This window comes from Argiope bruennichi, chromosome 4 (genome assembly GCF_947563725.1).
Source record: "Argiope bruennichi chromosome 4, qqArgBrue1.1, whole genome shotgun sequence".
Lineage (NCBI taxonomy): Eukaryota > Metazoa > Arthropoda > Arachnida > Araneae > Araneidae > Argiope > Argiope bruennichi.
In genome coordinates, this window is record NC_079154.1 from 935,963 (window position 1) to 951,456 (window position 15,494).

Here is a 15,494-nt window from a genome sequence, read left to right on the forward strand (position 1 = left end):
GGTTTCTGGAGACAGGATCCTTCAAAATAACGAGGCCAAATGCAGGGTAAGAGCGCAGTGTGCGCCAGCCTGAAACAGAAAACCGCGTTTTGCCGATACCCCATCGACAAGCACGCGATCAGTTGCAGTTGAATTGGGTATTCGGAACGCTGGATGCTTGGTGCCACACAGGAAGATACACTCTTTCCTGCAAGAATTTTATTCTCATATTTCTTATCTTCTCAGATTTCTTTCTTCTTCAAATTCTTATCGCCTTTTTGCCTACTATCACTCCTCAGAATTTTCCGGTAGAATTTTACAATACCTTCCGTAAACATCGGTGCCGATGTTGCATCGATGTTTACCTGCAAACATTTTAGTTTTTCTTGAATATTTTAAAACTTCCTCAGTTTCCACACTACAGACTTATATCAAATTAAAGAGTATAAAATTCTTCATATTTTCAAGCTTTTATGTTTCTTAAAGTTTAAATATTTTTGAAGATAAGGGTTCTAAACTACTTTTTCGTTTCCAATAATTTATGCCTCCCTGATTCATCAAATCGGCATGTTACTTACATGAAAAATAGCCCTTAAGAATGCGCTTTCATATAAAAAAAAATCATATTTGAAACACCATTTATTACTTTTTTTATTAATTTTTTACAGTTTCCAACAGTTTTCCGACTCCCTATATTTTTGCGATTTTCACCCCTTAAACGTCGTTTGGGACCTCGTGTTGTATGGTGATTCTTTATCCTCTTGATGTCTACTATCACCTCTCTGAGTTTGTCGGTCGAATTCGGCAACACCCTGTATATACCTCATTTCCTTTTTTAGCTATCGTGCTAACTCATATCTGAACAACCAGACAAACAAACATCCTCTGAGCAGATTTGGCTCAAAATTCGTTAGAAATCTACACATTTGGGGTAAAGACCGTCTACCAAATTTCCACTGTCTAGTTCAAAGCATTTTTATCTTTGTCCCAGACATACGAACATTTTCCAAGAATGTGTTTTTCGAACTCAGCACGTGAAACTCAGCACCTCTAAAACGTGGAGTTTCGTCAAATGTCGAGTTCGAATGTTCTGACGATTATTATACTTTCTCTGTATGAAGTATAAGAGAAAGTACAAATATATACTCTTGATTGGTGATTCTTGCAAAGAAGAGGCTTATACCCACGTGACCTGCCGGTTTACTGGAGTCGGGTGTAAAACTGCGATAGGATGAGTTCCATCCCAGCACGCCAAGTGAGCCCAACCTCTCGGACGGATTGATTCATCGCATTCATTGCCCACAACAGGGACAGGACCGAGTTACATTGAGTTGGGTGTAGCAATATATATATGTTGTTTTACAGTATCACGACCCACGAAGGTGGGGAGAAGTGCATAGACTGGGCAAGAGTACATTGGTATTTTTATTAAAAACACATATAAACAAGAGAAAGGCGGTTCGTGGAGGAGCAGGGAGGCCCGTCGGGCTATTTTTACTAACAGTGCTGAGTGAGTGTGGTGCTAGATGGAATTCTGTAATTACTGCCTTGTTATTGTTGTGTATTTTGTAGGTGTCATTTAAGTGTGACTTGTAACTTTATTTCAGCTTATACGAGGATAAAGGTGGTACATGTAGCTTTTATTACATTTTATGTTTAAAGTATTTTTAATTTAAGTGTTAGTATCACCTGTTATATTAACTATTTCCTCCCACCCCCTAACTTCATCTCATTACATTTCATCGTACCAACGGAACTCCTTGTTAAATTTGTATATTTATTATTGTTATTAATGTTTCTTTTATTTTGCAGGTATGGATGGCGACTGGAAGTCGGGGGTCCCTGGGCTATTGGTATATGGTTTTATTTATTTATAATTTATTAATAATTAATTTAATATTAATTAATTGGTAGTGGCAGCCAAGCCGAAGGGCTTTTAAAAAAATATTCTGTCCTGTGTTCCGATGGACTTAGAAAAAAAAGATAGTAATCGTGAGATGAAGTCCAGCAAGAGGGTGACAACCTCCCCCAACCTGGCATCACAACAAAAGGTGACATCACAGATAACACAACACACAGAAAAAGAAAAATAGGTAAGTACATTTAAAATAAATAAAATACAGACATATAAGGATAAAAATACAATAATTAAAAGCATTTACATTAAAAGATAGAGATAATATTCACGTGACATAATAAGTGATTCCAGACCAGCCGGGAAGTATAAAATATGGGCTCCTTTACCAGTCAAAAGTAAGGTTATAATGGTAGTCTAAGTATAAATATTTATTAAAACTTTAAAATGGATAAAAATAAAAAAAATGTATAAAATTCCGGGCAAAGAACAGTGCCGAAAAAGGGTCAATTGTTGGTGGAGATTTGGGGGGCTTATGTTAGTATATAAATATGCATAAACCAGAAGTGGCCTCGACGGTGATAGGAGTGAGTGAGTTTGATTACGATAGATGTACCTATGTTATGTACCGAGAAATGGACGCATTATTCACGTGTAGTAGGATTTTAAAACGGAGAGCAATAACAATATAGTTGTGGTTGTAAGAATTGTAAAAGTGTAAAATTTTAAAATCCACTTATTAAAAGTGACGTCCAAAATGACGTATAGATAACCCAAAGCTAAAATGGTAGTCTATAAATTAAAACAAATCAATAAAACCAAAATCATTACTGGTCCAGTAAGCTAAAAGGGTCAAGTTAATAAAAAGTTAAAAATCTAAAAAGTTTAAAGGATGAATAAAAGTGGAAAAAAATGAATAATGAATAGATTTTGATGGTGCAGGGGGTGGGAAGATGTGACCGGTTCAGGGATAAAATTTTTTGATCAAAGTTAAAAATATTATAAACAGGTCAATGTACTAAAAAAGAGATGTAGGTATCCTTTATAAATTTTTGATAATTATCTGCTCCAAGCAGTTCGGAGTTAATCTAAAAGCCCTGACTCTTCGGTAGTATTCAAGGTAAGTCCTCTATAAAAGCTGGTCAATAGACCTACATAATATAAAAGTATATACCAGTCGTAGCAAGTTTACCTGGCTCAAAAAGGGCACTTGTCAAAAGAATAAAAGTAAACTAGTAAGGAAGATAAAATACTTTTTAAAAAATATACGGTCACACACTTAATCTGCACCTTCTGTACTGGTCAGTGAATTGCAAATCGACCTACTAATCTTAAAATCTTCGATAATTTTAGCTACCTATTCCTAGATATATTTTTGAAACAAGCTCTCCTGTGTTCTCCAGCCGGTTTGGTATATGAAAATTAGAGGTGAACCGGCAGTGAAAGACATAATGATCAGGGTGACCACATGAACACATAGGAGAGCTCAAATAATCAAATCTATGGAGATAGACCGGGAATGGACCGTGCCCACTAAGAAAACACATTAAAAATTTATTATTTATTAAACATTTTTCATCCATCACTTCCAAATATTCTTTTACCCTGACCCCGGAGGGAGAATCATATTTAAACCAGTACTCCCTCCAATTATTTAATATAAAATTTTTAAGCTGTCTTTTTAAGTAAGAGTAGGGGGCAGAGACAGAGTGGGGAACCCCTATCGTTGTGACCTCCTTTGTCTGCTGATCAGCCAACTCATTTCCTGTATTACCATCGTGAGCCTTACCCCACGATAGACCGATCAGTTATTTTGCCACTGTAATGTTTTTCTTAACTTTGTTTACTAGTTTTGATCTGGCATTGCCTCTCTGAGGCTGAAATAGAGGAAATGCCGTCAGAAAAGATGTTGAATCTAATGTTCTGTCTGACAGCCCATTTGGCCGCAAAGTCAATGGCGGCCACTTGCGCCTGAAAAACCGAATTATGTTGTGATAGTTTAAATTTAGAAGAATTTTATTATTTATCATTTTCTTAGAATTTCTACCCAAAGAAGAGGATGGAAACACATCGGACAATGAGGCATTTTTTGATTGAAAGAGAGGTGGATGCGGCCCAAGAAGGAAGGAGATGATTACTTCACATGCTAATTTTGTGAGTAGCTTTCGTATATGAAATAAAAATATCTTCCACTTTTCTGCCAAAAATTGAGGGTTTCTCACAATGCTAATCACGTTAGGGACATTTCTCATAATGTTAATGACGTGCTTACCCCTCCCCAGTGGTGCCTCTTTTTCTGTAAAGAAACCCCCAATAAAAATATTTCTAATTTTTCAGGTACGATGTACTGTACCCAGTTAAATAGTGTATGTTTCAACAAAATCTGGTGCAAGTTTAGTCATTTAGCTTCAAAAGGGCTTTGAGTTTCAGCCACCCCCATCTTACGCACACTTTTCCCCCGTCCTCAGGAATATTTAAAATAAAGAACTTGTCATTCGACTGCTGTGTGATGCTCTAAAAATATTTTCCTACTTATTCGAACTCCAGCTTCACTGCAAATTGAACTTCTATGTTTTGCGGGCTGTTCTTCTTCACGCTGCGTCAAAACCATGACTCTCTAAGATGAAGCAGATATAAAATATTTTCTCACGGCCGCTGCTTTCAGTTTTCTGTCTTCCTAATCGTTTCGCTACATTCTTCTTTCTCGCCATAGCTTGGATAACTAAAAAAAATCTTGACAAAAACTAAAAATTGGATTATTCGCTTGTGCGTATGACGTTTCGCCATGTTATCTTGTGCAGATATAACTAGATTCATTTTTTTTGGATTTTAACTGACTTGGAATATGTTGTAAGAAATGTGAAAACCTCGGATGTATTCGTAGAGGGGCCATCTAGCTGAAAGGGAGTGGAAATATTGGTGGTAGGGAGTGAAATTTTCATTTCCCTGTAACTGTTTTAATTTTAAAGATAGAATAATAAATTAAATTAGACAAATTAGCGTCTCATTCAAACGAACAACTTTTTCGCTAGCTGCAATTTCTTCGAAGTTAAGGGCTGAAAAGTGATTCTCTAGAAAGTGAATGGTTGCGTTCTCTGTCAAAACACCGATTTCAATCGGGATACGTCAATGAGTACCTTTGGGAAAATGTCGCTGCGGCTCTGCTCACCTTCATTCATTTTCAATTGTTTAATGAAGACCAAACCGTCCGAAAGTTTTTTCGCAAGTATGAATTGAGATGATTTGTTATCGGAGCGAAAAAGTCAGAAACTAGTTCCATAGACAGCAGGATCAACAAATGGCCACGTTTCCCGGAAGGCATTCGCTGCATGCATTTCGAGAGAGGTTAGGCTGTGCAGAGAACGTAAAAGTTGAATGCCTATTGATAACAAAGGAGAATGCATTGCACTTTACACGGCTGTATTTACAGCTTCGAAATTTAGAAAAAAATATATTTTGCGGGATGGGAATTGGCACTCCGGTTTTTCCTTCTTCCTTTCTTTTTTTCGAAATTTTACTTAAAAGTCTCCACTATAAAAAAAAGGAAGTCAAATTCTGATGCCTTTCATTGACATTTCACAAAAATATGATCAGGCAAAAATAAACTTTAAATCAATTTAAAATTCAAAAATTTATCTTTTTAATGTTACTAATGTAATTGTGTCAAAATTTCCCTGAATTTCGACATTCAAACTTTTTTTCAATATTCATCATAATATAGATAGCTCCACTTTTGTAATATTCATAACAACGTTGATAGCCATTGTGGATGGCGAAGGAATGCAGTTTTTCCCCATATTATTTGGCAATTTAATTACAAGTTTTTACTTCTTTATTTTATTTCATAAAATGATGAGGTATGAAGGTAAAAGGTATCTCGAAATACATTCGATATGTTGCAAGATTATACTGGCCAAGATTATTTCATTTTCTTACACACATATTTCAATAAACACGCGACCTCGTGTAATACAAGCGAATGAGCCGCATGGCTTCAGTGCTCCACGCATTTCATATAAGTAATAAGTGGAGGAAGGGGAATTTGTGAATTTTCAAATGAGACGCGAGGGCAGGGCAACGAAAAGAACAAATAAATAGCATAGATCAAATGCCTGTCACAGTTGGTGACTTAAAAATGTTGTGAAACCAACGAGTATCAAATTATGAACAGGGGATATATGAAATTTAACACCAGCTGTTTGCCTGAGGTGGTGAATGAGAAAATAAGACGGAATCAGATGACAAGACTTCTGACAGAGCATGCTATGATTTCTTTAAAATGCATTGCTTTTTCAAGACCGAAGATAAAGGGAAAACTCATTTTTGAAACAGATCATAGCTTTATGATCACTGTACCGAAACAGCTCCACATTCCACCCGCTATTTCTGTACACAACATCCATTGATACAAAATGTACAGGGACTTATATAATAAAACATTTTTAGATAAACAAGCTGGTCGCCTAAGGGGACTAGTGAAAAAATATGAATGCTTCTTCAATACATATGCAATCAATAAAAGACGCATTTTATAAATGTAATTATAGAACTTGATTGCAGCTTCTTTTATTTGTATTTTCTGTATGTATTGTATACTTTTAGGTTATTTTCTACTATTTGTTTTGTTTTTATGCTGTTTTGCATTGTATGTTGAATTGTACTGTACCGCATTATTGTCATTGTAAATAACTTGGAAAATTATGAGGCCTTGTTCTTAAACTGTACCACTGTATAAATGTCAATTTGTCTCACGTCAATGTGATGAGGTTACCCGCAAACGACATCCCAATTCGTACTCAGGATTGGGTATATCGAGAGTGGGTTAAGACACCTTGCGATCCTGATGAATGGAACGGGAATAGACCCCTCGTATTCTTTTACTTTATAGCGTCAGATACTTTTTAACAGCACGTGTGTAAAAGGAATACTTTTATTTCGCGGGATTTGAAACCCCAAAATCACAATTGTGCGACAATCACAAATCTTGAACATAAAAAAATATAAGCCTTTCAAAGGGCCTCATTTCGCGGAGCTGCACTTCTTGTTCATGGTGTATTGGGCGAGCTGCACGTGGACGAAGAGGGTCGCCCTCTCCAGACGCTGGCCTCTGGAATCTTCCAGGTGGACGTGGCGGTAACCTGGAAAGAGAGATACTCGATAATAACGAGTTCTAGAGTACACAGAGAGAAAAATAATTGAAGCAATGCCGAGAACCCACTAATCGTCGTCACCAACGAATTTCTAAATTCCAAAAAACAACCAGCGGGATTCGTCGATTTGAAATTGTTTCGCATGTTCTCGAATAATACTGTTTATTACCTGCAAGCATAAAACTGGCAATCAGATCTGAGAGCAGGCAACTGAACACTGCGATCTTCCGCATTTTATCCACATAGCTCAGGGTCGACATGAGAAGTTGGCAGTTGTGTACGAGCTGAATGACTTTAAGAGATTCCGAGTCCACGAAATTTATTTTGCGACAGTTCCACAGTTATTTAATGTTGCTTTTTCTTATAAAAGATTTCTTACAAATGCGTGTATGTTATTTTTAATTATTATAGAAAAATTTAGCTTTCGTAAAGACTATGGATTAGAACTTATTTAAATTAAAATAAAGAACCTTATTCCATTAAAATCCCCAATTAATTATCAACTGATATGATTACTATATTATGATGGCTTATGACTATATTATTTCATAATTGTACGAAATATATAAATAAATATTATTCAGGTTGTTTTGAAGAAAAAAAAAAGGTTTATCAGTTCTTTACTCCTTTGTTTAGATTACTTTTAAATTTTAATTGTCATTTCTTTATGCCTGATATACAGAAACTAACACGTTTGAAAGTACTGTGCAATTAAATGTTTTCAATTTGTCACAATTTGAAGCCATAAACTACTTATATAAAATGAAATTCGAGAAAAAATATTTGTTTTTCCAAAGTCAGGGAGGAAAACGTTTGCATTATCTAAAAACCCCCAGAAGAATGAATTCTGTCTTGTTTATCATGCTCAGACAAATATCGGATAACGCTGTTGAAAATTATCTACAGCCTCTTAAATATTTCCCGAATTCTTGGAAAACAACTGTAGTCATCCCAATTTTGAAGTCTCCACAGAAGCTTTTGATTTCATACCCATCCCACTATTCTCATCCTTCAGTAAAATAACAGAACATTTTATCTTAATCCAGTTTAATGAATGCGTCAAAGAAAACAGCGCCCTCATCTCTTATTAATGTGAATTCAAACTTCAACAGCCCATCCATTACTTAGAACATGAGACCAGGATTCGGCACGGGTGCGGTGTCCCTCAGCATTCTAAAAGCATTTGATCGCGTCTGCGAGCTCATAACAATAAAATTCTTCCATCATTCATACAACTTATTTATTATTTTCTCACAAAACCTTTATAGTGCGATGCATTATTAAAGAAAAACCATACTAGCAAGCGTTCCACGGGTGCTAAATGAAGCCCATGTCTCTACTCATTTTTTATATCGATGACATGGAAATGTTATCGAAAAACAAAAATCTAAACTTTATCTAATCCGCCCTTAATAAGGCTCTTCCCGAACTTGAATCCTGTAATGACATATTGATCCGAAATGTAATATGTCATTTATAGGGTTTATTTAAGTGACTGGAGAAGGAGTAACAAAAACTCAATTGGGTAACATAACAACGGTAGTAAAATAAAAGGGAAATATAAAGGAGTGCAATCTAGAATACTTTCTCTAAATCCGCATGCAATTTATGTTTCTTGTCTATCACATTCCTTTAATTTATTAATTTATGATGCCGCTTTCGACAGTATATATAGTAAAAAAACTTTTTGGGATATTACAACGTTTATATTGCTTATTTTCTGTAATGGGAAATTCTGAAAATCATTTAAACATTACTTTTAAACCATTATGTGACACTCGTTGGAAAGCCAAAATAGATTAGGTGAAAGCAGTATATACACATTTTGAACAAACTTGTTATGCCCTAGAAGAATTTATTGATGTTTAAATGATGCAAGTAACGATAATACAGCGGTATCAGAAACTAAAAGTTTATTAGGTGCGAAAAATGTCATTTATTTTATGTCCAATTGTATGTTTGCACTATTTTCCAAAATTAACACTATCAATAAATTATTTCAAGTAGAAATAATTGTTTTTGACTCGGCTGTCAATTTAGTCAATAAAATTAAAACAGAAATCCAAAATTTTAGAACAAACTTTAACACATTTTTCGACGAAGCAAAAGTGCTAGCACATAATTTGAACATTTTCCTGAAAAACGAATTCCAGAAAGAAAAAGATTATGTTCCGAAGTTATAAAAAAAAGCTAGTGGAGGAATTTAGATGTTATTTTTTTAACACTGTAATTGATATTGTTATTGTACAAATAGATTTAAAAGTATACCAAATATTATTTCTGATTTCAAATGAATCACTGATATAAAAATTTTAGAAAAACATAAATTAGAGATTAAATTAGAGAACTGTGTTAAAACTTTTCTTTACGTTGCCAGTTACTACAGCAAGTGCTGAGCGCTCTTTCAGCAAATTAAAATTAATAAAGATTTATCTTCGATCAAGCATGTGTTCAGAACGCTTAAATGCCCTTGATGTATTAAGCATTGAAAAAAAATTGCAATTTTTCTGAAGTACTTGATGCATTAGCAAAAACAAAACCACGCATTAAATAAACATGCATTAATAATATATGCTAGTGTTTGTATTTTTTTTTTTTACTTCTCAAAAAATTAGGGCCCAAATGGCTTCTTGCACCCCCCCCCCTTCATAGAGAAGGCCGGGTCTGTCTCTGCCCCTTAATTGCTCGGAATTCAGTGATGACATTCGAAAAGCTCTTAATATCTCTCCTTCAAGTAACTCAAAAAAAAAAACCTGCCAGGAAAGTTTTTCAACAAATTACAATATATATAAAACACTGCAATAAAATATAGAAATATATCAGCAATACCGAACATTAGAAGTACCAGACCAATTTCACTGTAAACCTTCCAAAATTTAATCTATACCCATATATATATTAATCTATACCCATCTTTCTTTCAAAATCTATTAAATTTATTTAATTAAAAATGACACTTTTCACATTCTCTATTCCCCAAACATCTCTGTACCATTCCATCCAAAAATTCTCACTCTCCTATTAAGGGCCCGACTTTGCCTAATGGGGCACGGGGAAAAACTTCTTTGCCCCCCACTCTGTCTTTTTTGTCTTTGAAAAGCAATGTTAAAAAAAAGTTCATTAACGAAGGAAACGTAAAATAAACTTTCTATTCATTTTGGGAACCCTCCTCTGATGTGGGGCCCGGGGCAACTGCCCCGTATGCCCCTGCCTTAATCAGACTCTGCCCCTATTGGTCACGCTGAAACAATTATTTATTCCAGCTCTGAAGCCGAGAATCCCTGGGAAGATCGATTCTTCACTCCTCTCCGACACACACCCACTTTCCTCGACTGTTCGAAACTCCTAGCCGAATCCGAAGCCTGCCTTTATCTCATCACTTCCGAAGACCCGAAGGGCAGGTATTGTGTAGGTATTCCGGGGAATACCTACACAAAAAGCGAGATTGACTGAGGGATCCTCCGTAGTCGAGGCGTCCCCCGCGACTGAAATAGTCGCGACTCGTGAAATGTAAGGATTCGGAGTGCATTTTCCGAACGTTCTGATGATGAACGACGGAAGTTACCTGGTTGATCCTGCCAGTAGTCATATGCTTGTCTCAAAGATTAAGCCATGCATGTCTAAGTACATGCCGTATTAAGGCGAAACCGCGAATGGCTCATTAAATCAGTTATGGTTCCTTGGATCGTACCTTACTACTTGGATAACTGTGGCAATTCTAGAGCTAATACATCCTTGAAATTTTTCCTTCAGAAAGTTTAGTTCCAAAAAAGCCCCAATAGTTAAGGCACGTGCAACGTAATTCCACTAAAGTTCTATTTTACCCCATAAATAATTTAAATATTATTTTTAAATTAATTAATTGTATCAAAAATGATAATAATATGAATTAAATACCAAATTTCATGACGTTAGAGCTTTATTGCGCTCGTCCAAACTAGTTCAATTAAATTTAACTTTTCCCTAAACTAACAAATTAAAGTATCTATTCCAAATTATGATGTGGAGGTGCTCGTGACCACTTTGTCACATCGCGGAACTCCGAAACATCACGACGTTGCCGTTGCCGTTGCCGAAGGGCATTCTGCCAATACAGTAGTCGACTGGAGGTTGGTCACTCCTCTCGTCTCTGGGACAGACAGATTTTCTGCAGACGGATTTCGCTCAGCATTTCATAGAAATCCTGTGCTAAGTATACATTCCAAATGTAACCCGTCTAGCCCAAAGCGTTTTTAACTATTGTGTACAATGACAAACTTAATGCCAAAATTTGCTTTTTCGAATTCAGGAAGGTCTGAAACGAGAAAAATTGTCAAAATCTCGAGTTTGAAATTTTTGGTGCGTACAATAGATTCTCTTTCTGTGCTTCGTATGCAAAAAAGTAAAAATAAATAAATGTAACCATTTAATATTGCTTAAAATATCCTGATATCAAACAAGCATTGAATGATTATTATACAGGGATTCGTACAACTAAATAATAACTAAACTGCTGCTAAATAATAGTAGACTTTTCTGATATATTAAATTCTAGATCTGAATAATTTCTTTTGTATATTTCCGAAACGAAGGACATTCTTTAATTGTGAGAAAACAAAAGCAGGAAATAAAATCAATGATTCTATTTGTGATTCTATAATTCTTAGCCTATAATTCTAAACCTTCATTTTGTAATAGTTATTTGCAATTGCATTGACAATCGATTTAGTACTCAAATCTGCGAAGCGTGCGCAGCTTTGCCCTTGCTCCTCAGATATGGACACATTTAATTCACATCTAAAGATATCAGTTCCTTATTATTATTATTCTTTGCAGTAATTAGTTATTTATACAGTTACTTTTCTTCTATTTACAGTTGATATCTGATACAGTCTCTCGACCGAATGAAAGGCTGGCAGCTGTAACTGAAAGTCCCGCAAAAGGATCAGTCACCAATAAATGGCTACAGGAAAAAGTTTACTTACTTCAGCAGTAAATAATTTTCATGTTAAAGAATAAAATAAATATTTTCCATATTAAAGATGCACTCAAAAAATTGATTATTAGCGTTCAAGTCCAAATCCTTTTCAAATCAATTAATAATTTTTATATATATTACAATCTGCTTAAAAGTAGTTGGAAAAGCAGGCGTAATGCAGAAGCTGTCTGGCGCGCTCTTCGCAATATTTTTGAATGAGAACTATTTAACCGGAAAATATGTATGAAGGTTTTCTACTCTGGATCTCATAGGAAGATGATTACATTAAAATGGAACCTAATAATTTTATTGTTTTGTTTTAAAGTATAGAGAATGTGCACGATTCAGGTGAAGAAGCAGCGGGTAAAAATACAAGCCACCGTCAACAGAGGCGTCCTTTGCATGGTGAAAGTGCATTCCTATTAGGACAACGCATTAGGATAATTATTCACAGCAAAGCAACGCATTAGGAAGTTTTATTTTAATACGAATCAATTGTATACAGTCACGCCGAATAGTTTTACCGAGTTTACAATAAAGAGATGAATATTTCAGAGTTTGAATACTATTTTTTGAGCCAAGACTTTGGTGTTTTTATCTTACTGAAGAATCAAATAATTACTTTAAACTATTCTTATTTAACTTTCAGCAATGCTATAATTATTTTTTATGTCAAACTATTGATTCTCAATTAGGATGAATCGCTTCAACAGCAGTTAAATTCATTTTTAAGCAAATAGTTTTAATTTGCTATTTTCAATGTGACTATATTCTAATTTTTTAACCAGTTTACAACAGTCTTAAACGGTCCAAACTACAGACTTTTAGTGCTTTAATTCTATTTTAAACAAAACTGTATTCTTTCGAAGCAAGCACAAAAGAATGTTAGTATTTTAAAATGCATGAATATCTCTCAAATTTGCAAGTAATTTAAAAAGTCAGAAAGCTGAAGGTAATTGATATGTTTGAACGCGGTTTGTATAAGACATATTTGCACAAGGGGGTTCCTTTTTTTTGTAACGAAAAAAATGTAGTTAAAATTTTTTTTTGAAAGAGAGCAAGCACTGCATGCTAACAAATCACAAAATCCAATAGGAAACTACACTTATTTGTATTCAGGCAAATATTTATAAGCATATCACAGCAATCGATAATTTGTTCAAGTATCCACTGTCAACACGAATAATAGTTTGCCTGCCAGTAACATCTAAGTATGCTTGGCCGGCTGTACGATACGTCCTTTATCGACATGCAACAAAGACGATGGGTTATTCCTGCACATGAGTCAACTCAATGAGCGGCAAATCAGGTGATAAATTAATTTGCATGATGCCTGGAAAGGTTCTTCGCTAGAAAATCACCATTTCGCCTGTGGAATGAGAAGAAGGCATCGATGGTATTGTGTTACAGACAGTTTCATCTTCCCTCTAAGCATTCCGTTAAATGAGCGCATCTTAAAATTGAGTTTTTGTAGAAGGCTCTTCAATGAAAAAAGAATCTGTGTTAAAGAAGCTCTGAAACCACACCAAACATTGACAAAAAGGTAAATTTAGGAGTCTCTCTGTATAAGCATGCGGCTCTTCTTTGTTCCGTCTCTACAGTAATGTGTATTGATATATAAGCATGCGGCTCATCTGGCCACAAAACCTTGCTTCATTTCAAAGATTTTCGACAAATCCTAATTTATGATTTTCTCTCATTTAGCTGGTCTTTTGGTAAGATATCGTGCATCGGTTGCAACTTATACAGGCACAATTTTAACAAACCATGAAGAATAAGGACTGTCGATCCGTACCATTGCTCCTGCTTTACTTACAGCATTAATCGACTGTTTTCTTAAAGTATATGTTTACAAAATGCAGGCTTCAGGTAAGCATGACGAACGAGACAGATTGCATTTCGTTTTCTTGAATACCGTATCAAAGACAGCTGACACGCAGGGCTGATTAGATCTGAACCTCTCACCAATCTCCTCTGCGTTTAGCCGACGCTTCACGGTTGAGGAAAAGCAATTTCGTGAATAGAGCTATACGCCCCCCCCCCTTCCATGTCATTACCAGTGACGTTTGGAACTGGAATATTTCAGAATAATTCTTTTATTATAATATTATAAATGTTGTACGTTTTAAAAAAGTCATTTTTATCTCTCATTTTTTTAAATCTTGAAGAGAAAACTTTATTACATCTAAGCCATTTCCTGAAAAATATCACAAAAGTTTCTACGGTTCCTCAAAAGATTTGTAAACAAAGACAGCGGAGTGCATCCCTATAAAAGATGTTTTCTCTCCCCCAACAGTTTCCTGGGGAAGGAGGCATTCTTATCTTCCAAACAGCAAACTCCAGTCAGACAGGTACCTGTTCTCAACTTTGTGGAGCTTTATTATCCCCGAGTGCTCGTTTCGGCTCTCAGCTTTCGTGAATGAGTTTTAGTTAGGAAATCTTTCATCATTTCTCTCTTGATCAAGCTATTAAACCTATGATTTTATAAATTTTCCTGATTCTTTTTCTTAGGCTTTCGACTCGAAGATGAGTTGGAGAAAATCGTTTTAAAATTATTGAAACTCTGGTGAAACGAAATGCAAACGTTGAATTAGAAAAGTGTACTCTAAATAACAACGAAGTAAGAAATGTCTATCAGAATCGGAATCAAAAGCGCTGAGATCAAGAATTTACTATTTTTCTATAATTGAAGAAGAAGCAATGCAGAGTAGTTACTAGAAAAACGGCGCCGCAACTCTTAAAATAATTACATATGAAATTGTCAATCGTAAGCTGACTAACAACGAGAAATTATTATTCTCGAAAAAAAAAATTATGCCAGCATGTGTCTTCTATTCCTTATTTGGTAAGTTTAGTTATATTAACGTCCCATTTTAAAGCAACACTAGGGCTATTTTGAGACGGACCTCGTAATTTTGAATCGCGGTCAGATGACGAGGACGACACCTGAGCTGGCACCCCCTCTCCACACCACGCCACACCAGCGGGAGGACGTTTAGCGTGCACCAAACCCGCTTACACGACGGTTCTTCGGTGGAATCGGGTCTCGAACCTGAAACTCTCCAGTTCCGAAGCCGAGACCTTACCACCAGGACACCGCGACCCCACCTTACTTGGTAATGAATGGGTGAAGAGGAAATTTCGATGTAATTTACTATTAGCATACCCATGACCCATTTATTTAGGGCCCGACTTAGCCTTATTGAGGCCCGGGGCAAAAACTTCTTTGGGGGCGCCCCTCTGCTTCAGTAATGAAGTACTCAACTTTATGGAGGTATTTAAATTTTTCAACTCATAATAGATATATTACAAGAAAATTGACTAGAACCTAAAATAGCTATAAAGTCCCCCTCTCGTGCGATATGTAAAAAGACAGGCCTTTCATTGGCCAAATTTGTTCATACCATTGCGAAAATTAACTGAATTCCGCTCTAGAAAGCCATGGATTTACGAAATATAGATTTTTTGTGTTCATACGATAAATTAATGAAACAGCTAACATAAAACTGACGGATTTTACACTGTACTGATATTTTGTTTTAAAAAAAGTTCA

The 15,494-nt window shown here is 35.5% G+C and overlaps 1 protein-coding gene and 1 long non-coding RNA gene across 6 annotated transcripts in view; one reads left to right on the forward strand and one right to left on the reverse strand.

Annotated features, from left to right (window-relative positions):
* Window positions 1-1,744: 1,744 nt before the first annotated feature.
* Window positions 1,745-12,005, forward strand: LOC129965718 (uncharacterized). Of its 2 annotated transcripts, none has more exons than XR_008784233.1 (3): window positions 1,745-2,072; window positions 3,873-3,988; window positions 11,840-12,005. It is a non-coding gene; the product is annotated as an uncharacterized LOC129965718 (long non-coding RNA). The 2 variants fall into 2 exon arrangements; XR_008784232.1 differs by lacking the exon at window positions 11,840-12,005 and adding an exon at window positions 10,248-10,372.
* Window positions 6,749-15,494, reverse strand: part of LOC129965717 (1-phosphatidylinositol 4,5-bisphosphate phosphodiesterase eta-2-like) — a 162,501-nt gene continuing 153,755 nt past the window's right edge. For all 4 annotated transcript variants that reach the window (XM_056079840.1, XM_056079839.1, XM_056079837.1 and 1 more), the window contains one exon: window positions 6,749-6,972. In XM_056079840.1, the coding sequence (XP_055935815.1) occupies window positions 6,854-6,972 (119 nt within the window). In that variant the 3' untranslated portion in view covers window positions 6,749-6,853. The remainder of the gene's footprint in view (window positions 6,973-15,494) is intronic.